We start from the raw sequence: 23,629 nt of genomic DNA, 5'->3' as shown, positions 1-23,629 counted from the left end.
CTACAACAAGTTTATAACCAGTTTGGACAGGTACATGGATGGTAGGAATATGGAGGACTAAGGTCCCAGAGCAGGTCAATGGTTTAAGTACAGACTAGATGGGCCTGTTTCTGTGCTGTACTTCTCTATGACTCTATAACTTGATACAGCCTCATTGCCATAAACTCCCACTACATCCCGCATCTGCTCAGCTCGGGCAACCTGTGACTCAGGATAAAAGTGAGAAGGCACACTGCTAAACTGGATTATGCATTTATTAAACAATATACAAAAACAGTAAGACTAAGAAATAATTTACATACAAGGACACTGAGAAGACAATTAAAGGACAGTAAATATATATATATTCTGGCTCCGCGTAAAATGAACACCCATTATAAATAAATGCATCAAAACTCAATAGTAAAATATACTGCAGCTTCAACTATGAATGCCTAAAACTATCTTTCTTCATTCAGAACCTTTTTGTAATTCATATATTAATTTTTAAACGTTGTGCATAGAATTCTTAAAACTTCACATTTCCCATAAAATGTTTCTTTTTTTCTGTTATCCTTCCTGATGCTACTAAACAAATATACATTTACAGTGATTACAATTAGATCAGTTGAGTGACCGCCACGGCGCGCGCATGGCGGTGGTCAGAGTCTCCGCAGGTTTTGCTTGCTGCGCTTGCTTCCCACGGCTGCCTGCGCCCGCGAGCCGCTGTGGAAGCTACGCCGGATGCAGGACTTGGAGCCGTGGAAGGAACTCAGGCACAGGGAGCAGTAGTCGTAGGAGCAGAGATCGCTGGTGCACACTGCCCGCTCCTGGTAGGGCAGGAACTTGGCGGGAAATGAGCACAGCGGGCACATCTTCAGCACCTCATCCTGCCTCAAGGTCTTCACCACCTGGAGTGGAAAAGGAGAGGGAGAACCAGTCAGCGAGCTAGGCAAAGTGACGAGACAAAGATGGTTCTGAGATTAAGGAGACTTTAAAATTTGCTCGTACGTTGGGACATACTGTGAAATGCATTCTCGGACCAACACAGTCCAAGGGTATGCGGAGTGAGGGCAGCCTGAAAGCGTTGCCATCTTTCCAGCACTAACATAGTCTGCCCATAACTCTAACTTTACCTCTTTGGAATGTGGGAGGAAACCAGAGCACGAAGAGGATATACATGCCTTGCACTAAACCGCTCAGCTACTTAGCTATCACGTGCAGTGGCCTCCCCAGCATCAAGGACACTTCCAAAAGTGATACCTCAAATAAGCAACATTCAGGACTGCCATCACCTAGGACCTTTTCTCATTGCTACCATCAGGGACGGGGTACAAGGGCCTGAAGTCACATATTCAACATTTTAGGAACAGCTTCTTCCCCACCACCATCAGATCTCTGAACAGAGAATGAATCCTCAGTTTTTTTTGTTCCCTTTTTGCACTACTTATTTAATTTCATTTTTATATACATTTCTTACTGTAATTTAGTTTCTGCAATTAGATGTTGCAACATACTGCTCCCGCAAACATATTCGCCTACATATACCACCAATATTAACCCCAGTTCTGATTCTAAGACAGGACACCTGCCACAACAAACTTTCACCCAACGACAGTAACACTGAAGATCTCTTCGCCTGAAACGTTGACCATTTAATCCCCTCCGCAGATGCAGTCTGACCTGTTGCGTTCCTCCAGCATTTTGTGTGTGTTTCTCTGAATTTCCAGCATCTGCAGAACCTCTTGTTTAACACCAAAGAGCTAATTATTGACTTCAGGAAGGGAGAAGGGGGATGAATATGCACCAGTCGAAATTGCTGGGGGGGTGGGATGGTGGCGGAGAGGGTCGACAGGTTTAAATTCATAACCCACAACCATCTCAGGTGACCTTTCCTGAGCACAGCACAGACAATCACAAGGAAGGCAGGTCAGCATCTTTACTTTCTTAGGAGATTTAGCCTGTCACTGAAAACTAACAAACTTCTACAGAAATACTGTTTAAAGATCAACTTTGACACACTTACATGGAAACATTTAGTGAAATGCATCGTTCGTGTCAACGACTAACAAGGTGAGGAATATAAACTTGACGTCCAGTTACGCAGATGACACACAATTGTACATCATGGTCGAGCCTGATGATGTCTTCCCTGGCTTCAATAAACAAATGGATAAAAAGAAAACCAAAATACATTTGGGTTGGTCCCAAAGCCAAAAGGAGATAAACTTTTTGATAAGCTTGAGAACTTGGCTCCCCTTATAAAATCAGTAGTAACCAGCCTAGGTGTTAACCTTGACTCAGATTTGTACTTTAAATCCCACGTAAAGAAAGTACCAGAGCAGCATTTCTGCTCCCATGAAATATTGCAAAGGTATGTCTGTTTCTGTCATGTAATGATGCTGTAAAACTGATTCACACCTCTATATCGAATGGACTAGACTACTGCAATGCACTTTCTACTGGCCTTCCAAAGCAATCTATTGACAAACTTCTTTTTTTTCATAACACCACTGAAAGACTTTAACTAAAACTTCTGTTCTGGCTACTCTGCATTTGTTTTCTGCAACTTTTAGAATTGATTATAACATTCCCTTCCTTGTTTAAGTCAGGAACCAGAATGTATCACAGTGAGGTCTGTACACATACCGTGGACAGGGTCAGGACCAGGCAGTGAAGTCTGACAGCTCAACTGGCTCGGCCTGAGCCACATAAAAGCAAACTATCGTGACCATGGTTACTAGCCTAGCAACGGCTTCGTAAAATTCCGGGGTGGAGGCTAGCCTTTATACGTATAAATCAAAAATTTATTATTAAATATACAAGAGAAAAATCTGCAGATGCTTGAAATCCAAGTAACACACACACACAAAATGCTGGAGGAACTCAGCAGGCCAGGCAGCATCTGTGGAAAAGAGTAAACAGTCGACATTTTGGGCCGAAACCACTCAGCAGGACTCTAGGAAACGTGTCAGTTGCATCGAGGATGTGCTGGGGTCAGCCCACAAACGTCGCCACGCTTCCCACGACAACAGAATTTGTCCACAACTTCCTAACCCTAACCCGTACGTGGGAGGAAACCGGAGCACCCCCCACGGTCATTCGAGGCGGCAGCATGGTGTGGAAGAGTGGGCACTCCCTCCAGCAGGCCAGGCTGGGATTCCAGAGACCAGGAGGCCACGGACAATCCTCACCTGCTGGTGCCGGATGCTTTTCTGGGAGTCGCCTCCAACCTTGGGCTGACGAGAGGGCCACAACTTCGACAAAACACTGTCCCCACTCTGGTGCTGGATGGACACGAGGGCGCCGCGTGATGCTACCCTCTCCCGTTTGGAGGCTTCCAACTAGGAGAAACAACACCGGATCTCAGGAAGGTGAAGCAGCAGGACATTTGGCTTTTCCCTACCCACCACCCCTGCCAGAAACCCTTGCAAAGTTCACCCTCTACACCCTCATGGTTGCTCGTCACCCATGGAACCCTGGCACGGGTTGAGGATTTCAAGCTCCGCTGTGAGAAAATCTGTCTTGGTTCGAGCAAGTCATTGTCCTGGACCAGAGAGCTCAGCAAGTTTCTACTTTCCCAGGAGGCTGAGCACAGGTCTCCGTTCACCTTTACCAATTGTTAACGACGCACCACAGAGAGCATGGGGGCTAGAAAGTGAGGACGTTTCCGATAGTGGGTGAGTTTATGACCAGAAGACACAGCCTCAGGACAGAGGGACAACCACTTAGAGCAGAGATAAGGATGAATTTCTTTAGCCAGCGGGTGGCAAACCTGTGGAATGCTTTGCCACAGGCAGCTGTGGAGGCCGTGTTATTGGGTGTAGTTAAAGTGGAGTTTGATAGGTTCTTGATTAATCAGGGCATCAAGGGTTACAGCGAAAAGGAAGGAGAACAGGTTTGAAAAGGATAATAGATCAGCCATGTCAGAGTGACAAAGCAGACTCGATGGGCTGAATGATCTCATTCTGCTCCCAGCACATTCCAGGCACCCACCATCTGTAAAAATAACGCACCTCATACTTTTTTTTTTTTAATTACCCCTCTCTCGTGATAGCACATGCCCTCTAAACCTGGCAGCATCCTGGTGAACCTCATCTGCGCCCTCTCCAAAGCCTCGACATCCTTCCTGTAGTGGGGGTGACCAGAAATGGATGCAGATGCGGCCTCAGTAGTTTTGAAAAGCTGCAACAGAACTTCCTAACCTTTGAACTCAGTGCCCCAACTAATAAAAAGTAAGCATGCCGTCGGCCTTCTTAACCACCCTATCAACCTGTGTAGCCACTTTCAGGGAGCCATGAACTTGCACCTCAAGATCAACACTTTAAGGATCTTGCTCCTAACAGTGTAGTCTTTTCATTTGACCTACCAAAGTGCAGCCCTACACATCTGGCCGGCTTTACCTCCAACTCCCATTTCTCTGCCCATATCTGCAAATGCTCTATACCCCACTGTGTTTTTTGCCAGTTGCCCACTCCACCAACCTTTGTATCACCTGCAAGCTTATTAACTGCCCATCTACATTTTCATCCAGGTAATCAGGTGCATCACAAACAGCGGCGGTCCCTACAGATTCCCACAGAACTCCACTAATTACAGACTTACAGCTCGATTAAGTCCCTTCCCAACCACTACTTTCTGCCTTCTCTGGGCAAGTCAGTTCTGAATCCAGAAGCAGTTCACCATAGACCCTACACATCTGAATCTTCTCCGTGACCTTGTCAAATGCCTTACTAAAATCCATGTGGACAACATCCACAGATCTACCTTCAATAACCCTCATCACCTTGACATACTAGTAGCAATAGAGTATTAAAGTTACAGAGAAAATGCAGTGTCGGCAGGCAATAACGTACAAGATCATAACGAGGTAGATTGCGAGGTCGAGAGTCCATTTCATTATATGAGGGAACCGTTCAAGAACCTTATACCAGTGGGGTAGAAGCCTTCCATGAGCCCAGTGGCTCGTGCTTTGAGGTTTTTGTGTCTTCTGTCCCACGGGAGAGGGGATAAGCAATAATGTCTAAGGTGGGTGGAGGCTTTGATTACGATGGCTGTTTTATGGGAATAGTGAGAAATTTAGACAGAATCCATGGAGGGGAGGCTGGAGTCCAGTACCAGAGGGCATGGTTAAAGAGTAAGGGGTAGGTCATTTAGGACAGAGTTAAGGAAAAACTTCTTCTCCCAGAGAGTTGTGGGGGTCTGGAATGCACTGCCTCGGAAGGCAGTGGAGGCCAATTCTCTGGATGCTTTCAAGAAGGAGCTAGATAGGTATTTTATGGATAGGGAAATCAAGGGATATGGGGACAAGGCAGGAACCGGATATTGATAGTAGATGATCAGCCATGATCTCAGAATGGCGGTGCAGGCTCGAAGGGCCGAATGGTCTACTTCTGCACCTATTGTCCATTGTGGTTTCTGAGATGTGTTGAGCTGCGTCCACAACTCCCTGCAGTTCCTTGCTGTTGCATGCAGAGCAGTTGCATGGTGACAACTCGCAGGCTGCCCCCACACCATCCACGGACTCGATTGGTCACTGATGCAAACAACGCAGTTCACTGCGCGTTGTGGATGCTGTCGATTCTGTTGTCTTGTTCTGTTCTGTAGTCGCGGCCGGCTGTGCGGAACGCTGCGGGCTTGGTACATCGCAAGCACGTTTCACTGTGAGCTTCCATGTACGTCTGATAACAAATCTGAATCTGAAGTTGCGTCCCTCCTCGGGCACCTCCCAAGCACAAGCCACACTCCACCACTGTTGTAGTGCCAGATCTGGGACCTAGTGTTCTGCTGATGTTGGTGATGCAACATGTTGCAAAAGATACACTTCGCTGCACATAAATAAACCTGAATCACACATGACAAATAAAGCTAATCTTTTAAAAAAAAAGCTTCCTCAATCCCTACTTTGATGTGTAAATTAATTGAGAGTAATCTTGATTAATATTGTTTTTATATCAAGAAATATATACCATTGAAAATGGACCAAGAGTATGGAAACACCAATGCCCTTGAATGGAAAATCCTACAAAAATTAGTGGATAGTATAGGAAAGATGTCAACAAAATAGAGTACAGAGGAGATTTACCAGAATGTTACCTGGGTTTCAGCACCCAAGTTACAGAGAAAGGTTGAACAAGTTAGGTCTTTATTCTTTGGAGTGTAGAAGGTTGAGGGGGGGGACTTGATAGAGGTATTTAAAATTATGAAGGGGATACATAGAGTTGACGTGGATAGGCTTTTTCCACTGAGAGTGGGGGAGATTCATACAAGAGGATATGAGTTGACAGTTAGGGGGCAAAAGTTTAAGGGCAACACGAGGGGGAATTTCTTTACTCAGAGAGTGGTAGCTGTGTGGAACGAGCTTCCAGTAGAAGTGGTAGAGGCAGGTTCGGTATTGTCATTTAAAGTAAAATTGGATAGATGTATGGACAAGAAAGGAATGGAGGGTTATGGGCTGAGTGCAGGTCAGCGGGACTAGGTGAGAGTAAGCGTTCAGCACGGACTAGAAGGGCCGAGATGGCCTGTTTCCGTGCTGTAATTGTTATATGGTTATATGATACGGCCCGGTTTATATACATTATATATGTAGGTTGAGTAAGCATCCTTGTTCCTATAAATCATTATGTGTTATATGTACAAATATGTGAAGTGCATACGTTATTACGCCACCAGATGGTACTGGTGTGCAATGCTCAGAGTAAACACAACGCTAGATCTGCATTTCAAACTCCCCAGTTAGCCTTGAATTAGCTCAATGCTTTGAAGTTACAAAGCTTAACACATTTCACCCCTCCTCCTTCATCCCAACTGCTCAAGCTCACCATTTTGGACCACCCCTCCACCCCCGGGCAAGAGTCGGTAGCAGGTAGACACATGGTGCCTCCTTCAGAGCGAGGGACCAAGACAGATACATACTTTTTGTAAACGAGAAGCCTTCTTGAGGGTCTGGTTTGCTCTTCTGTCGCTACGGATGATCCTCTTCCACATCTTGCACACCTTGACGCAGCTGTTGGGAACAAGACAGTGTCAGTCACTCCGTACCCACCGGCTCAGTATATGGACCCAGAGACCAGGGACCAAAAATTCATTTAAAAATATGGGTAGCAGTTATTGCGACACTAATACAGCTTGGGGCATTGGAATTCAATTCCTGCCAGTAAGGAGTTTGTATGTTCCCCCTATAAACAGGGTGGGTTTCCTCCCCCTGTCCGAAGACGTACTGATTAGTAGCTAATTGGTCATGGTAAATTGTTCTGTGACTCACTGCGGCTGAATCGGTGGGGTTGCTGGATGGTGCAGTTTGTTGTGTCAGAGGGGTCTGTTGCATGCTGTATTTCCAAATAAATGGATTTTAAAATTCCTTGGCAGAAGCAAGGGGGTTAAATTAGGGCGGGAAATAAGAAAGCACCACCCTCTGCCTTTGGACACCCCAAACCCACCGCCGTCTCTGGAACAACGGCTTTGGATCTGTCAGTCTTTCATAAGGAACTGTAACTTGTCAAGGGTGGCAACACCCTACTTGGAGCATCGTGTATGGTTCTGGTCTCTATTCACGGAGCATAAAACAATGAAGGGTAATCTTTAGCGGTAAAGTCACAAGTGGCATAGGGAGGGTAATTTTGTCTTTTCGTTCAGGGTCAGAGAATCTGGAACAACAGGCAGAACTGTGGCGTAGCAGTCAGTGTAATGCTATTGCAGTGATAGTTCTACCGTCAGGGTTCAACTCCCACCTCTGTCTGTAAGGAGTTTGTATGTTCTCCCCGTGACCAATATAAGATACACAAGTTGAATTAGGCCATTTGACCCAGAGTCTGCTCCACTATTCCATCATGGCTGATCCAATTTTCCTCTCAGCTCCAGTCTCTTGCCTTCTCCCCATGTCCTTTCATGCCCTGACCAAACAGGAATCTATCAACCTCTGCTTTAAATACACCCAATGACTTGGCCTCCACAGCTGCCTGTGGCAATGAATTCCACAGATTCACCACTCTCTGGCCAAGTCACTTCCATTCTAAAAAGATGCCCACTCCACATTGACTCTATCAAGGCCTTTTGCCATTCATTAGGTTTCAAAGAGGTTTACTCCGGGAGCTCCAGTTTCCTCCCATGTTCCAAAGAATAGTGTTTGGGACAGTTGGTTGTGGGCTATGTTGGTGCCAGAAGTGTGGCGACTCTTGTGGCTGCTTAGCACAACCCTCGCTGATTTGAGTTGACACAAACATGTATTTCATTGTATGTTTCAAAGCTCATTCACTCATTCTGTGCTGTGTCCTATGTCGTTGGCAATCATGGTCTCATGACCGTGATTGTTCTTAGAAAAAACTTTTCTACAAAAAGTGGTTCGCCATTGCCTTCTTTTGGGCAGTGCCTTTACAAGACGGGTGACTCCAGGAATTATCAATACTCTTCAGATTGTTGGCCTAGCATCAGTGGTTGCAATAACCAAGACTCATACTCATACGACCATCCACCACCTGCTCCCACAACCCTGATCAAGGATCTAAGCAGGTGCTACACCTTGCCCAAGCGGGATGTCCAGAGGGAGTGTTTTGCACCTCTTTCGGCAGGGATGTACGCCAGCACCCAATGTTTCAATGTAAATGTGACAAATAAAGCTGATCTTTAATGTCTCGTTAGGTTTAAGTTGTGAGGAAAGAGATTGAATAGGAACGTGAGGGGCAATTTTTTCCACATAGAGGGTGGTCTAATAATGAGGGGCAGATGCCGGAGGAAGCGGTTGAGGTAGGTAGTGTAAAGAGGGTTTCTTCTTTTTTGTTAACTAGCAGGAATGCTAATTTACTGATAACGAGAATGGTAATCCTTTGTAAACCAAATGGGGATTAATGTTCTTTCTTCTGAGTCTGTAAGCTTTTGTTGACGGGCTTTTGGGCAGATCGGCGCGAGGGGGTCGAGAGAGAGGACGCAATGCTCTAAGCTGGGCGAGGATCGGACCCCAAGGGGGGTCCGAGGCCGGGAGATTCTCCGGGGGGGGGGGGGATGAAGCTAGATGTGCTTGGTTGACCACTCGGAGGGTCCTGAGCTGTTTGGAGAGTCCGAGGAGTTCGGAGGGTCCTGAGCTGCAAGTCGAGGAGTTCGGAGGGGATCGAATGGTGGCCAGAAGACTTCAGAAATTGAGCTCCAACGGCTGTGCACGAAGTGGTTTGGACTTTGATAAGTTTGGCGCCTTTTCTTTAATTTTCTCTTCATATATACTGTATCGTTATTAATCACTTAGTTATAGTAACCTTTATAAATTGTACTCATTTAATCGCATATGGTGTACTGTCTGTTTTTGGGCGAGGCGGGGACATCACACAGCATCCACACCAGCTGATTACCCAGTTTGGCGGGGCCGAAGGCTGCTCCCCCTAGACGAGAACGAGCTGAGCGAGCCTGAGGCGACCCAGGGGGTTACAGTAGTTAAGGCACTTAAAATGTACTTGCACAGGTACAGGGATAGGAAAGATATAGAGGGAAATGGGCAAAGGTACGGAAAAACCAAAGCCCTTGAACAGAAAAGTCTACAGAAAGTAGTGGATACGACCCAGCATGGGTAAAGACCTCCCCCACCATCTACATGAAACACTGTTGCTGGAAAGCAGCAGCCATCATCGAGGACCCCCACCACCCAGGGCAAGCTCTCTTCTTGCTGCTGCCATCAGGAGGTCCAGGAAGTTACTACTCAACCATTGAGCTTTTGAACCAGCGGGTTAACTTCACTCACCCTAAGACAGAACTGTTCCTACAATCCATGGACTCACGTTCCAGGACTTTTTATCTCATATTCTAGATTTTATTTACATATTTATTATTGTATTTTTTTGCTGTGTCTTTGTACTTACTATGAATGTCCACAAGTAAATGAATCTCAGGTTTGTACGTAGTTTAATAATAAAATTACTCTGAACTTTGAAATGCAGGCACATGGGACCGGGTCAGGTAGAGTTCCACAGCACAGCAACAGACCCTGAAGCTCAACCTATTCAAGCTGAACAAGATGCCTTCCTTATCCAAACTCATTTTGCCTGGCCCTGCCAAATACCTTCTAAACCATGCAACTTGATAGGGTAGTTAGGAAGACATATGATGTAGGACCATAAGACATAGGAGCAGAATTAGGCCATTTGGCCCAACAAGACTTATTTATTATCCCTCTCGACCCCTTTCTCTGCATTCTCTGCGTAACCTTTGATGCCCTGACTAAGCAAGAACCTATCAACTCCCACTCTAAATGCGTTCGGCTTCATTAGTCTAGGGATTGAGTTCAAGAGCCGCAGGGCAATGCCGCAGCTCTTTAAAGCCCTGGGTTAGAACACAGTTAAGCACCCCATCACAGGAAGGATGTGGAAGCCTTAGAGAGGGTGTAGAGGAGATTTACCAGGATGCTGCCTGGATTAGAGAGGGTGTAGAGGAGATTTACCAGGATGCTGCCTGGATTAGAGAGGGTGTAGAGGAGATTCACCAGGATGCTGCCTGGATTAGAGGACATGTCTTATGAGGATAGGTTGAGCAAGCTAAGGCTTTTCTCTTGATGAGAGTGAAAGATGCGGAAAAACTTTTTCACCCAGAGTGGTGGATATGTGGAATGCTCTGCCGCAGAAGGCAGTGGAGGCCAAATCTCTGGATGCTTTCAAGAAAGAGTTAGATAGAGCTCTTATAGATAGCGGGGTCAAGGGACATGGGGATAGGTCAGGAACGGGGTACTGATTGTGTATGATCAGCCATGATTACTGTAAATGGTGAAGCTGGCTAGAAGGGCTGAATGGCCTACTCCTGCACCTACTGTCTGTTGTGACTTGATAGGGGTGTATAAGATTAAGAGGTAGAGCAGAAATGGCTAATACAAGGGGGCATAAATTTAGGAGTATTTGAAGAAAGTAAAGAAAAAATGTTAGAGATCAGAAACCACAGATTGATGAACATAGGGAACTAGCAGTCTAAATCGTAGTTGAGGTAGTGACACCATTTAAAAGGCACATGGATAGGTGGATAGATAGAAGTTTATATTAGGGATTCCCAAACATTTTTTTTGTGCCATGGACCAATGCCATTAAGCAGGAGAGTACGGGACAAAGGGCCAGTTTCCCAGCCATAAGGCACTGTGACTTTCAGTCACAGTTGTCCTTGGATAAAAGTTTCTGCGCTTCCTCGGTCCCGACTAGGTGTGCTCCTCACTGCCCAATGAGGGGGTACAACATGTGGAGGTGAAGGAGGAAAGGTCAGGGGGTTGTCAGGCGGCTAACTTACCTGAACAGATCAGTGGGGGAGAGAAAAAGCAGGATTCTTCTCAGGATGCACAGGAAGCCCCTCTCCCACAGTTCGGCCCAGATGTCCACGTGCTCTAGGCCCATCTTCCGGCCGATGAGGCGATCAATAGGGAAGGTCTGGCCGCGAGTGGGGGAGTAGCTGCCAGGATGAAGACCCTTGGCCTGCCTCACGTTTTGGCACACTGCCCTCCCCACCTGCAGGGCGGGCAGCAGGTGCCACTGGCCTGTTCTCACCGCCTTCCTACCGGGCTCCTGAGCAGCCTCCTCCTCACTTGCCTGACTCTGGTCCCAGTGTTGCCCTGCTCCGAGATCACCCTTGGGCGTCAGGCTGCCATCTTCCTTGGCGGCCGGGGAGGAGACACTCAGCAGAGAGGAGTAGCCACTGTCCTCGGACAAGGAATCTCTCCCCTGGGCTGGGCTCAGCAGCGTCTGGGCAGCACACCCCGGAGAGCATGTCCCACAGCCACGCTGCAGACAGGCGGAGCAGCACGGGGTTCTGACATCCTTCTGGCACACAGCTACCGAGGCATCACTTCTGTTCTGGAGATGGCCGTCTCCTCCGCTGCTGGGGCAGACCTGGTGGACGACGAGCCACTTGCACTTCATGCCTGAGGGTCCAGCCACCAGGGTGGACACCGTCTAATCCAGCACTGAAAATAAAAGGAAACATCATTCAGACTGGAAACCCAGAGTAACAGATACACAACGCTGGAGGAACTCATCAGCCCTGGACGAAAGGACTCAACCCGAATATTTATTCCTCTTCAAGTATACTATTTGACTTGCTAAGTTCCTCCAACATTTTGTTTGTGTTATTCAGATTGGAATTGGAATATTACTGTCACACGTACCGAGATACAGTGAAAGCCGATCTCTTCTCAGGTGCCTATCACCTTCCTCACTCATCAGATCCATTGATGATGCACAGAAGAGCCCTTTACCTTTCCCACCCACCTACCACCTAGCCCAAACTTCTTTCTGGCATCTCGCCCTTCATTCCTAGCCCTGAAGAGGACCTCAGCTTGAAACGTCGACTGTTTATTCACTTCCATAGATGCTGCCTAACCTGCTGAGATCCTCCAGCATTTTGTGTGTTACAGTGAAACGCCTATCTTGCATAATATTCAAACAGATCAAGTCATTATTAAGTGCATTGAGGTAGGACATGATTAAAAACAATAACAATGTAGAATGAAGTGCAACAGCTACAGAGAAAGTGCAATCATGGTAGACAATAAGGTGCAAGATCATAACAAGATAGATTACAAAGGATAAACGGGATAGATTCCTTAGTGCCATTGCTATTACAAGGGGAAAAAGTGCGAGGCAAGCTCAAAGGTCTTCAGGTGTATAAGACACCTGGGCCAGATGGACTACATCCCCGAGTCCTGAGAGAGGTTGCTCAAGAGATAATGGATGCATTGGTCATGATCTTTCACCAATCACTTGATTCTGTCATGGTCCCAGAGAACTGGAAAATGGCAAATGTCACCCCACTGTTTTAGGCCAGTTAGCCTAACCTCAGTAGTTGGGAAAGTGTGGAGGACGAGGTTTTGAGGTACTTGGAGACAAATGATAAAATAAATCAAAGTTGGCATGGTTTACAAAGAACAAAGAATAATACAGCACAGTACAGGCCTCTCGGCCCACAATGTTGCACCAACCCTTAAACCTTGCCTCCCGTATAACTCTCCACCTTAAATTCCTCCATATACCTGTCTAGTAGACTCTTAAATTTCACTAGTGTATCTGCCTCCACCAATGACTCAGGCAGTACATTTCATGCACCAACCTCTCTCTGAGTGAAAAACCTTCCTCTAATATCCCCCTTGAAATTTCCTCCCCTTACCTTAAAGCCATGTCCTCTTGTATTGAGCAGTGGTGCCCTGGGGAAAAGGCACCACTTCACTACATCAAGCGAAATCTTGTCTGATAAATCTGATAGAATTCTTCAAGGAAGTAACAAGCAGGATAGACAGTGGATGTCATTTACTTGGATTTTCAGAAGGCATTTGATAAGGTGCCACACGTGATGCTGCTTAACGAGATAAATTCCTATGGCTTTACAGGAAAGATACTGGCATGGATAGAGGAATGGCTGACAGGCAGGAGGCAGCGAGTGGGAATAAAAGGGGCTTTTTCTGCTTGGTTGCCAGTGACTAGTGGTGTTCCTCAAGGGTCAGTTTGGAACCGCTGCTTTTCACATTGTCAGTGATTTAGATAATGGAATTGATGGTTTTGTGCCGAAGTTTGCAGATGATATGAAGATGGGTGGAGGTGCAGGTAGTGCTGAGGAAGTAATACGATTGCAGCAGGTCTTAAGACTTGGAAGAATGGGCAAAAATGTGGCAGATGGAATACAGTGTTAGGAAATGAATGTATGATAATGTTTTGGGCCTGTACTCACTAGAATTTAGAAGAATGCGGGGGGAGATCTTATTGAGACCTACCGAATGTTGAAAGGACTGTTGAATGAGAGGGGACTTGATAGAGGTCTACAGGATTATGAGAGGCATAGATAGGGTGGATAGTCAGTACCTGTTTCCCAGGGCACCAATAGCAAACACCAGAGGGCATATGTACAAAGTTAAGGGAGGGAAGTTTAGGGGAGACATCAGGGATGGTTTTTTTTTAAATATAACACAGAGGGTTGTGAGTGTCTGGAATGACTTGCCAGGGATGGTGGTGGAGGCTAAAACATTAGGGGTATTAAGAGCCTCTTAATATTATTATATATTGGGTATTAAGAGCACATAGATGAAAGAAAAATAGAGGGTTATAGGGTAGTGTGGGTTTAGTACTTTTTTTTAAGGATTATATGGGTCGGCACAACATGGAGGGCTAAAGGGCCTGTACTGTGCTGTAGTGTTCTATGAACTAAATAGGTTGGATGTGGAGAGGATGTCTCCTCTGGTGGGGTATCCAGAACTAGAGGGCACAGCCTCAAAACTGAGGGCAACCCTTTAGAACAGAGGTGAGGAGGAATTTTTTTAGCCAGAGAGTAGTAAACCTGTGGAATGCTCTGCCACAGATTGCATTGGAGGTCAAGTCCGTGGGTATATTTAAGACAAGTGTTGTACGTTTCCTGATTGGTCAGGTCATCAAAGGTTATGGCAGATAGGCAGGTGTATGGGGTTGAGTGGGATCTGGGAACAGCCACGATGGAATGGCGGAATAGATTCAATGGGCTGAATAGCCCAGTTCTGTTCCTATGTGCTCTGGTCTTATTAGGAGACCAAGAGATTATTTTATTGTAGAAAGGACCTGTTCAAGAGTCTGAGAACATTGGGGTAGAAGCTGTCCTCGAGCCTGATGGTGCATGCTTTCAGTTTTTGACTCTTCTGCCTGATGGGGAGAGGAACGTCTGGGGTGGATGGGGTCTTTGATGATGCTGGCTGCTTTACTGAGGCAGTGAGAAGTGTAGGCAGAGTCCACGGTTGGTTTCTGTGATGTCCTAAGCTGTGTCCACAACTCTTCTGTTCTGAGGTCAGGGACGGAGCAGTTGCCGGACCAAGTTGTGCATCCAGGCAGGATGCTTTCTATGCTGCTTTGATTATAATTGGCAATAGAAGGCAGAAAATGAAGCACCAAAGTGTGAAGAGGAGTGATGCAGGTACAAGCACAATGTTTTAAATTCTTTTATATAGATCCACAGAAAGATGTTGAGCAGGGTTCCCAACTATTTTGATGTCAATGGACCAAATTCAGACAAATGGACTAGCCTAGGTGGGCATCTGGGAAGGCATGGACACAATGGGCAGAAGGGCCATTTCTGTTCTGTGTGACTCACAGGCAAGGGTACAAAAGGTGCAGAATGCAAGGTTGGAGTGCAGCCTCCCTAGACTCTCCAGGGCCGACCCCAAACCAACGCTGGTTAGTAATTTGGCAGATGTCACTAAAATAGGTGGCGTCATTGACAGTAAACATCAGAATTTGGGCACCACAGTAGAGTAGCAGTTAGCGCAATGCTATTATAGCTCAGGGCATTGGAGTTCAGAATTCAGATCCAGCACCCTCTGTACGGAATGTGATGGTTTCTCTGGGCTGTCCAGTTTCCTCCCACTGTCGTAAGTCATACCAGGTAGTTAATGGATCATTGTAAATTGTCCCGTGATTGGGTGAGGGTTAAATCAGGGTCATCAAGGGTCATTGGGCAGCACAGTTCAAAGGTGCAGAAGGCTGTATTCCACACTGCATCCCTAAAATTTAAAAAAAATTAAAGGCACCTTGATCAGTTGGGAAAGTGGGCCCAGGAATGGCAAATGGAGTTTAATTCAGATTAGTTTGAGGTGTTGGATGTTGGGAAAATGAGGGTAGGACATTTGTAGATTCCCATCCAAGATAATCCTATCTGCCTGGGTTTGTCCCATATACATAAAGTACTTTGCATACGTTACAAACTTCCAAGGAACAAAGATACTTTCTAAACTAGTGAAAAGTTCCTAGTTACCAAAAAATTTACTAGATAGAGCAGTAAACAGTAAGAAAAAAAGCTAAAACAAATCAATATTGGTGTGACCAGCCCTTGCCTTTAAAACTGCATCAGTTCTCTTAGGTACACTGTAGTGCAGTTTTCTAAGAAAATCAGCTGGTAGGTTGTTCCAAGCATCTTGGAGTTCTTGGAGTGCTGTAGTTCTTCTGCAGACTTTGACTGTCTCACTTGCTTCTTTCTCTCCAGGTAATCCCAAAGAGCCTCAGTGATGTTGAGATCAGGGCTTTGTGGAGACAATACCATCTGAAATCAAATATTTAAAAAAATCTAGGCTCCCTACTTTTGCATTGTATTGTACCTCTAAAATCTTTTTTATCCACAGAACTGTCCAAGTTGCTTGAAAAGATATACCTGCCACACGAGTTCCTCTAGCAGGTCGTTTCATATCAACCACCCTCGGTATAAAGGAGGTGCTCGGAGTTCAATTTCATTGCTATTCTGTGCATGGAATGTGTGGGTTTTCCCCGATTTCCTCCCACAGTCCAAAGTGCCTGGTGGGTTAATTAGTCATTGCAGATTGCACTGTGATTAGGTTAGGGTTAATTGGGTTTGTCATGGGTTGCTGGTGCAGCCCGGCTTGACGGGCCTACCCGCACAGTATCACGAGGTGAAAAGTAATATGTGATGCCTCAGAAAGGCGGCATCATCGCCCACTGCTACCATCAAAAGGAGGTGGTAAAGGGTGTTTCAGGAACAGCTTCTTCCCATTGGCCGGAGTGCTGAATGGACAATGAATCCATGAACATTACCTCGCCACTTTTCCTCTACTCTCCTTTGGCACTACTTACTTAATTGTATTCAAGGAACGTAGAAATCGACAGCACATTACAGGCCCTTCAGCCCACACTGTTGTGCCGACCATGTAACCTACTCTAGAAACTGCCTAGAATTTCCCCACCACATAGCCCTCTGTTTTTCTAAGCTCCATGTACCTATCTAAGAGTCTCTTAAAAAATCCTATTGTATCCGCCTCTACCACCATCACTGGCAGTGCTTTCCACACACCCACCACTCTCTGTGTGAAAAACTTACCTCTGATATGTACAAACAAGCTGGAACTCAGCATGTCGGGCAGCATCTGTGGAAACGAGCAGTCAACGTTTCGGGCCGAGACCCTTCGTCAGGACTGAAGGGGGATGGGGCACCCCCACCTTCTATATAGGGCCCCTGCCCCCTCCCTCTTTGGTCCTGACGAAGAGTCTCGGCCCAAAACGTTGACTACACATTTCCACGGATGCTGCCGGACATGCTGAGTTCCTCCAGCTTGTTTGTATGTGTTGATTTGACCACAGCATCTGCAGTGTACTTTGTGTTTACCTCTGATATCCTCCTCGTACCTACTTCCAGCACCTTAAAACTGTGCCCCCTTGTGTTAGCCATTTCAGCCGAGAAAAAGCCTCTAGCAATCCACACGATCAATGCCTCTTGTCATCTTACACACCTCTATCAGGTCACCTCTCATCCACTGTCACTCTAAGGAGAAAAGGCCAAGTTCATTCAACCTATTTTCACAAGGCATGCTCCCCAATCCAGGCAACATCCTTGTAAACCTCCTCTGTACTCTCTCTATAGTATCCACATCCTCCCTGTAGTGTGGTGGCCAGAACTGAACACAGTACTCCAAGTGGGGTCTAACTAAGATCTTATTTAACTGTAACATTACCCTTCGGCTCTTGAACTCAGTCCCCTGGTTGATGAAGGCCAGCACATCATACGTCTTCTTAGCAACACTGTTAACCTGCGCAGCAGCTTTGAGTGTCCTATGGACGCAGACCCCAAGATCTCGTTGATCTTCCACACTGCCAAGAGTCTTACCATTAATACTATATCCTGCCATCAGATTTGACCCATTGAATTGAACCACCTCACACTTACCTGGGTTGAGCTCCATCTGCCGCTTCTCAACAGAGCTCTGCATCCTATCGATGTCGCGCTGTAACCGATGACAACCCTCCAGACTATCCACAACACCCCAATTTTTGTGTCACCTGCAAACTTACTAACCCACCCTTCTACTTCCTCATCCAAGATATTTTTAAAAATCACAAAGAAGGGTCCCAGAACAGATCCCTGCAGAACACACTGGTCATCAACCTCCATGCAGAATACAAACCATCTACAACTACCCTTTGCCTTCTGTTGGCAAGCCAATTCTGGATCCACAAAGCAAAGTCTCTCCTTGGATCCCATGCCTCCTTACTTTCTGAATGAGCCTTGCCTGAGGACCCTATTCAAATGCCTGACTGAAATCCATATACACTACATCAACTGATCTACCTTCATCAATGTGTGTTGTTACATCCTCAAAAGAATCCAATCAGATTCGCAAGGCTTTGCCTGCCCTTGACAAAGCCATGATGACTATCCCCAATCAGATTATCTCTCTCCAAACGCTCATAGATTCTGCCTCTCAGGATCCTCTCCAACAACTTGCCCACTACTGAAGTAAGACTCACTGGTCTATACTTTCCTGGGTTATCTCTACTCCCTTTCTTGAACAATCATCCCGTACTTCTCCAGTCCCTATTGATGACACAAAGATCATCGCAAGAGGGTCAACAATCTCCTCCCTCACTTCCCACAGGAGTCTGAGGTATATCTCATCTGGTCCCGGTGACTTATGTAACTTAATGTTTTCCAAAAGCTCCAGAACATCCTCTTTCTTAATGTCTATATACTCAAGCTTTTCAGTCCGCTATGATTCATTCCCACGATTGCCAAGGTCTTCTTCCCTGGTGAATACTGATGCAAAGCATTCATTAAGTACTTCTGCTACCTCCTCTAGTTCCATGCACATGTTTCCACTCTCACTCTTGACTGGTCCTATTCTCACACGGCTCATCCTTTTGCTCCTCACATACTTGAAGAATGCCTTGGGCTTTTCCTCAATCCTGCTCACCAAGGCCTTCTTATGGCCTCTTCTACCTCTCCTAATTTCACTCTTGAGCTCCTTCCTGGCACTCTTGCAACTTTCTAGAGCTCTAACAGTACCAGGTTTCCTGAACATTTTGTAAACTTATCTTAACTAGGTATTCTACATACTTTGTACACCATGATTCTTTTTCTCTACCATCCTTTCCATGCCTTGATGGAACATACCTATGCAGAACACCATGCAAATGTTCCCTGAAAATTTGCCACACTTCTGCTCTGCATTTCCCTGAGGACATCTGCTCCCAATTTATGTTCCCCAAGTTCATGCCTAATAGCATATTTCCCCCTACCCCAATTAAATGTTTTCCCAAATTGTCTGCTCCTATCCCTCTCCAGCACTATAGTAAAGGAGACAGAGTTGTGATCACTATTTCCAAATTGCTCTCCCACCGAGAGATCTGACACCTGACCAGGTTCATTTCTCAAAATCAGATCAAGCACAGACTCACCTCCAGTTGGTTTATCTACATATTGAGTCAGGAAACCTCCCTGAATACACCAAACAAACTCCACCCCATCTTAACCCCTAAGGAGATACCAGTCAATATTAGGAAAGTTAAAATCACCCATGACAATAATCCTATTATTATTGCACTGTTTCAGAATTTGCCTTGCTATCTGCTCCTTAACGTCCCTATTACTATGGGGTGTCTATAAAAAACATGAGTTGTGTTATTGCCCCCTTCCCGTTTCTGACTTCCAACTACAATGACTCAGCAGACAATCCCTCCATAACTTCCTCCTTTTCTGCAGCCAGGATACTATCTCTGATTAGCAATGTCACTCCCCCACTGTTTGCCTCCCTCCCCGTCCTTTTTGAAACATTGAAAGCCCGGCACACTCAGCAGCCAATCCTGACTGAGACATCCAAGTCTCTGTAATGGCCAGAACATCATACTGTAGTTCCACATATTGATCCACTCTCCAAGTTTATCCACCTTATTTATGATACCCCTTGCATCAAAATAGACACATCTCACACCATCTGGCTCTATCATCTGCTTATCCTTCCTCACGAACTTGCTACAAGTTGCCTCTACCTATGCACCAACTGCCCCATCCACTGCCTCTTCACTTCAATTCCTATCCCCCAAAGTGAAGTATATCAAATCAAATCCAAGATTAACTATCATTCAAACAACGATATATAAATACAGCCAAACAAAACAGCATTCCTAAACGTACAGAGCCCATTCAACAGCAAGCATGAAAAAGCAATCACACCAACAACAAAAACACATACGTAGCCCAAGTCCCTAAGCAAAATGTCAGTGAGTGTTCCTGAACCTGGTGGTGTGAGTCCCTGGGCTCTGGAACCACCTTCTTTATGGCAGCAGTGAGAAGAGAGCATGTCCTGGGTGGTGGGGATCGTCGACAATGGATGCTGCTCTCCTGGGACAACGCTCGGTGTAGATGTGCTCAACGCGAAGGACGGTTTTAACAGAGATGAACTGGGCCGTACCAACTACCTTTTATAGGATTTTTCACTCAAAGTGACTGGCGTTTCCAGACCAGGCTGCAATGCAGCCTGTTCACGTTCTCTCCACCACACATCTATGGAAGCTGGTCAAAATTATAAATGTTGTGCTAAATGTTCACAAACTCCTAAGGAAATAGAGGTGCTGTCACGCATTCTTCCTGACTGCACTTATGTGCCGAGTCCAGAACAAGTCCTCTGAAATGTTAACGCCAGGGACTGTTGCTAAGCCTCTCTCCCACTGAGCTCCTGATAGGGCTGGCTCATCAATCTCAGATTTGCTCCTCCTGAAGTCAACCCCTGGTCTTACCAACACCAAGTAAGAAGCACCACTCAATCCATTTCCAATCTCCCTCCTGCACGCCGATTCATCACCACCTATGCCAGTAGTGGCAACAGCAAATTTGAACGTGGTATTGGATCTGTGCTGAGATGAGTGTAAAGTGAGTAGAGCCAGGGGCAAAGCACACAGCCTTGTGGTGCACCTGTGCTGATTGAGATTGTGGTAGAGATACTGTTGCCAATCGGAGCTGACAGAGGTCTGCAAGTGAGAATATCGAGCATCCCATTTGCAGAAGGAGATACCGAAGCCAAGCTTATTGATTAGATTTGAGGGGAAGATGGTATTAAATGCTGAGCTGCGTATGGTAAAGAGCATCTTTGTTGTCTAGGGCTGAGCAAAGATGCAATGAAATGGCATCTGCTGTTGACCTCTGGGCAAATTGGAGCAGATCCCAAGTCTATGTCAGCACAGAGGACATCTTCAAACGATGCTGCCTCTAGAAGATGGTATCTGTCATTAGAGACCCCAAATACCCAGGTCATGCCCTCTTTTCATTGCTACCAGCAACAGGGAGATACAGGAACCGGAAGACACACACTCAGCATCTTAGGGACAGCGTCTTCCCTTCCACCTTCAGATTTCTATGCACACTATCACATTATTCTTCTTTGACACTATTTATTTTTGTAACATACAATAACTTCTGGGCTGCAGCCACAAAACAACAAATTTCACAACGTATGTGAGTGATAATAAACCTGATTCTGACTTGGTACTTTCAAGATTGTCCTGTACACTTGTGTAAAGGGGAACAAAATAATTGTTACTCTGGAACCAATGCAGCACGGAACAAAACAATTTAAAAAAGAATAGAGTAATTTAAAAAACACAAGAAATATAAAACAGAAGATTCCTTAAAAACATAATGTGTTTGGATGTCCAGCAGGTCAAACAAGTTGTAGCATGGAACTGGGGGGGGAGGAGATTTTGATCACAGTGGCACAGAAAGAGCCCTGTGGAGAGTGGGGTGTAATTCTTTAGGGAGAGCCAGTTTGCTGAGGAAGGACGGATTGCACAGGAATAACCGAGTGCTTGTGGGGAAGGGATGCACAGAAAGAGACCAGTAATGGGGGGAGAGGGGATTGCACAGAAACTCGGCTCTGGTACAGAGGGGATTGTGTAGAAAAGGGACTGCACTGTGGGGAGGGGAGCCTACACGGAAAAGGACCGGTGCTGTGGAGAGCAGACATTGTACAGCCCGGCGACTGGGGAGAGGGGATTGTTCAGAAAGAGTTTGGCATCTTGTGCGAATTGCACAGATAAGGACTGGTGCTGTGGGGAGCTGGGAATTGCACAATTTGGCGCTGGAGGGAATTGCACAGGAAGAGTCCAGGCCCAGAAAAGCGCCAACGCTTTCGCGCTTCCCGCCCGCACCCGGCCCCAGTCCTAAACCCACTCTAGTCCGAGCCATCCTAAACCCAGACCGGGAGCAGGCCCGGGGGCAATTTACCCCTTCTCATATCCCCATCCCTCCCCTCCAGACACCGGCTGGCTACCCACCTCCCGCACCCGGGTCCCGATCCCGACTCCGACTCCAAGGGTTAAGCGGCGTCAGCAGCCGCAATCACCTTCTTGCCTTGTGCCGGGGCTCTAGATATTGGTTGTCGGCCTCTCCTCTCCAGCAGTCTGGGTCTCGGGTCTCGGGTCCCGGGTCCGGATCAAGGCTTATCACTTCCCGGGACCTCTCTGTCTCCGTGCTGTCCGGGTTTATCGACTCGGTGCTCCTGTCCCTGGGGTCTCCCCGCGTTCAGCGCCCCCAATCCCTGGGTCTAAAAACTTGCCCTCCCGCCCGACTGTGAAAGGCGCTGAAACTTGGCCGCGCTGTCCCGTTTGAATTTGGTCACCAAACTTGGGATTGGTTGCCGGATGGTCCAATCAGACGCCTTCTCTGCCCGCCAATCAGATGGTCCACTCTGTCCGGCTTCCGGATTAAAACTCCAAATTCCCGGAAAGTGCGAAATACCGCCAATCCGTACCTTTCAGATTTATTTCAAAATTTCATATTGTTTAATTCATTTCCTGAATTGGAATGATGCCAGACAATGAATATTAAAGAGAAGAATTGTACTGACTGCCCTCAAAGCGACACTAGGCCGTACTGACGGGAAATAATAAAGTAGTAGTGGAGTTAGTCGTTGGAGATGTTCCCTTACTGCTCGGGGAAAATAATTTGTTTTCAGACTGGTGGTCCTGGCGTTTTTTTTTCTCTCTCTCTGTTATCATGTATTGCATTGTACAGCTGCCGCAAGGTTTGCAAATCTCACGACATATGCCGGTGATATTAAACCCGATTCTGATAACTCCCAGATGGAAATGGGACAAACAGCCCATGAGCAGGGTGTGTGGGATCCTCTCTAACTGGCCCTTTCCCAGCACTTTTCCACATTTCTATTACAATTCGGGGTGTTGTCGAGTCTGCAGTTCCAGTGCCATTCTGTACGTCTTCACACACGGAGGATGTGAGGGTTTTTTCCGGGTTCTCCGGTTACCTCCCACAATCCAAAGACGTACCAGGTAAGTTAATCAGGGAAGGGTTGTGGTGTTGATGGGGCAGTGTGGCTATAGGGCTGGAAGGGCTTACTGCACGCTGCATCATTAAATAAAATATATTTCCCACCCATACTATCACTCACTCACACACTTCCAAACCCAGTAGAGAGACTGCCTCCTGTCTTTAGAGATAGATTTTACTCTAATTTGATGCATCACCACCCCGCCCCCCCCCCGAAGATGCTGCTCGACCTGCTGAGTGCCTGCAGCAGCTTGCTTTCTTCCTTCCTGATCTCAGAATCTGCAGTCACTTCCCTAAGATTAAATGTTTCCTTTTTTATTTGTACAGATTTGCAACAGAACATTCCCACCAAGTCACACTGCCCAACAACCCCCGATTTAACCGTAGACTAATCACAGGTCAATTTAACATTAATCTGTATGTCTATGGACTTGGGGAGGGGGACGACGACCCACGTAAACACGGGGTGGAACACACAAGTGTACTCACAGAGGATGCCAGAACTGAACTCTGAACCCCAACAGCCCAACAGCATCGCGCTAACCATAATGGTTCATCAGGAATGTGATGCCATTAGAAAGCTTGATAAAAATCAAGATTGCAAAGAAAAAGCATTTTAGGATAT

General features: G+C 46.3%; 1 protein-coding gene across 3 annotated transcripts; it reads right to left on the bottom strand.

Moving 5' to 3' along the window:
- Window positions 1-309: 309 nt before the first annotated feature.
- LOC132402440 (F-box only protein 5-like) lies at window positions 310-22,284 on the bottom strand. 3 transcript variants are annotated; one of them, XM_059985292.1, is made up of 5 exons: window positions 21,993-22,284; window positions 11,227-11,896; window positions 6,895-6,985; window positions 3,174-3,323; window positions 310-890 (listed from the first exon to the last, which is right to left on the bottom strand). In XM_059985292.1, exons 2-5 carry the CDS (start codon window positions 11,850-11,852, stop codon window positions 642-644), a joined length of 1,116 nt encoding a protein of 371 aa, XP_059841275.1. In that variant the 5' UTR covers window positions 11,853-11,896; window positions 21,993-22,284; the 3' UTR covers window positions 310-641. The 3 variants fall into 3 exon arrangements, with proteins under 3 accessions (XP_059841275.1, XP_059841273.1, XP_059841274.1); XM_059985290.1 differs by having other exon boundaries at window positions 22,061-22,284; XM_059985291.1 differs by having other exon boundaries at window positions 22,069-22,284.
- Window positions 22,285-23,629: the final 1,345 nt, after the last annotated feature.

This window comes from Hypanus sabinus, chromosome 12 (genome assembly GCF_030144855.1).
Source record: "Hypanus sabinus isolate sHypSab1 chromosome 12, sHypSab1.hap1, whole genome shotgun sequence".
In the NCBI taxonomy this organism is placed as follows: domain Eukaryota; kingdom Metazoa; phylum Chordata; class Chondrichthyes; order Myliobatiformes; family Dasyatidae; genus Hypanus; species Hypanus sabinus.
The sequence above is the reverse complement of the archived record's forward strand: the minus strand, read 5'-3'. Positions and strand labels throughout refer to the sequence as shown.

Excerpts from the sequence above, each read along its gene's own strand:
- LOC132402440 (XM_059985292.1), bottom strand. The coding sequence starts at position 11,852 with ATGAAGTGCAAGTGGCTCGTCGTCCACCAGGTCTGCCCCAGCAGCGGA. Across the intron at positions 6,986-11,226 it reads TCCCCCACTGATCTGTTCAG|CTGCGTCAAGGTGTGCAAGA; the intron begins GTAAGTTAGCCG and ends TGTTCCCAACAG. Across the intron at positions 3,324-6,894 it reads AGGCTTCTCGTTTACAAAAA|TTGGAAGCCTCCAAACGGGA; the intron begins GTATGTATCTGT and ends TGTTTCTCCTAG.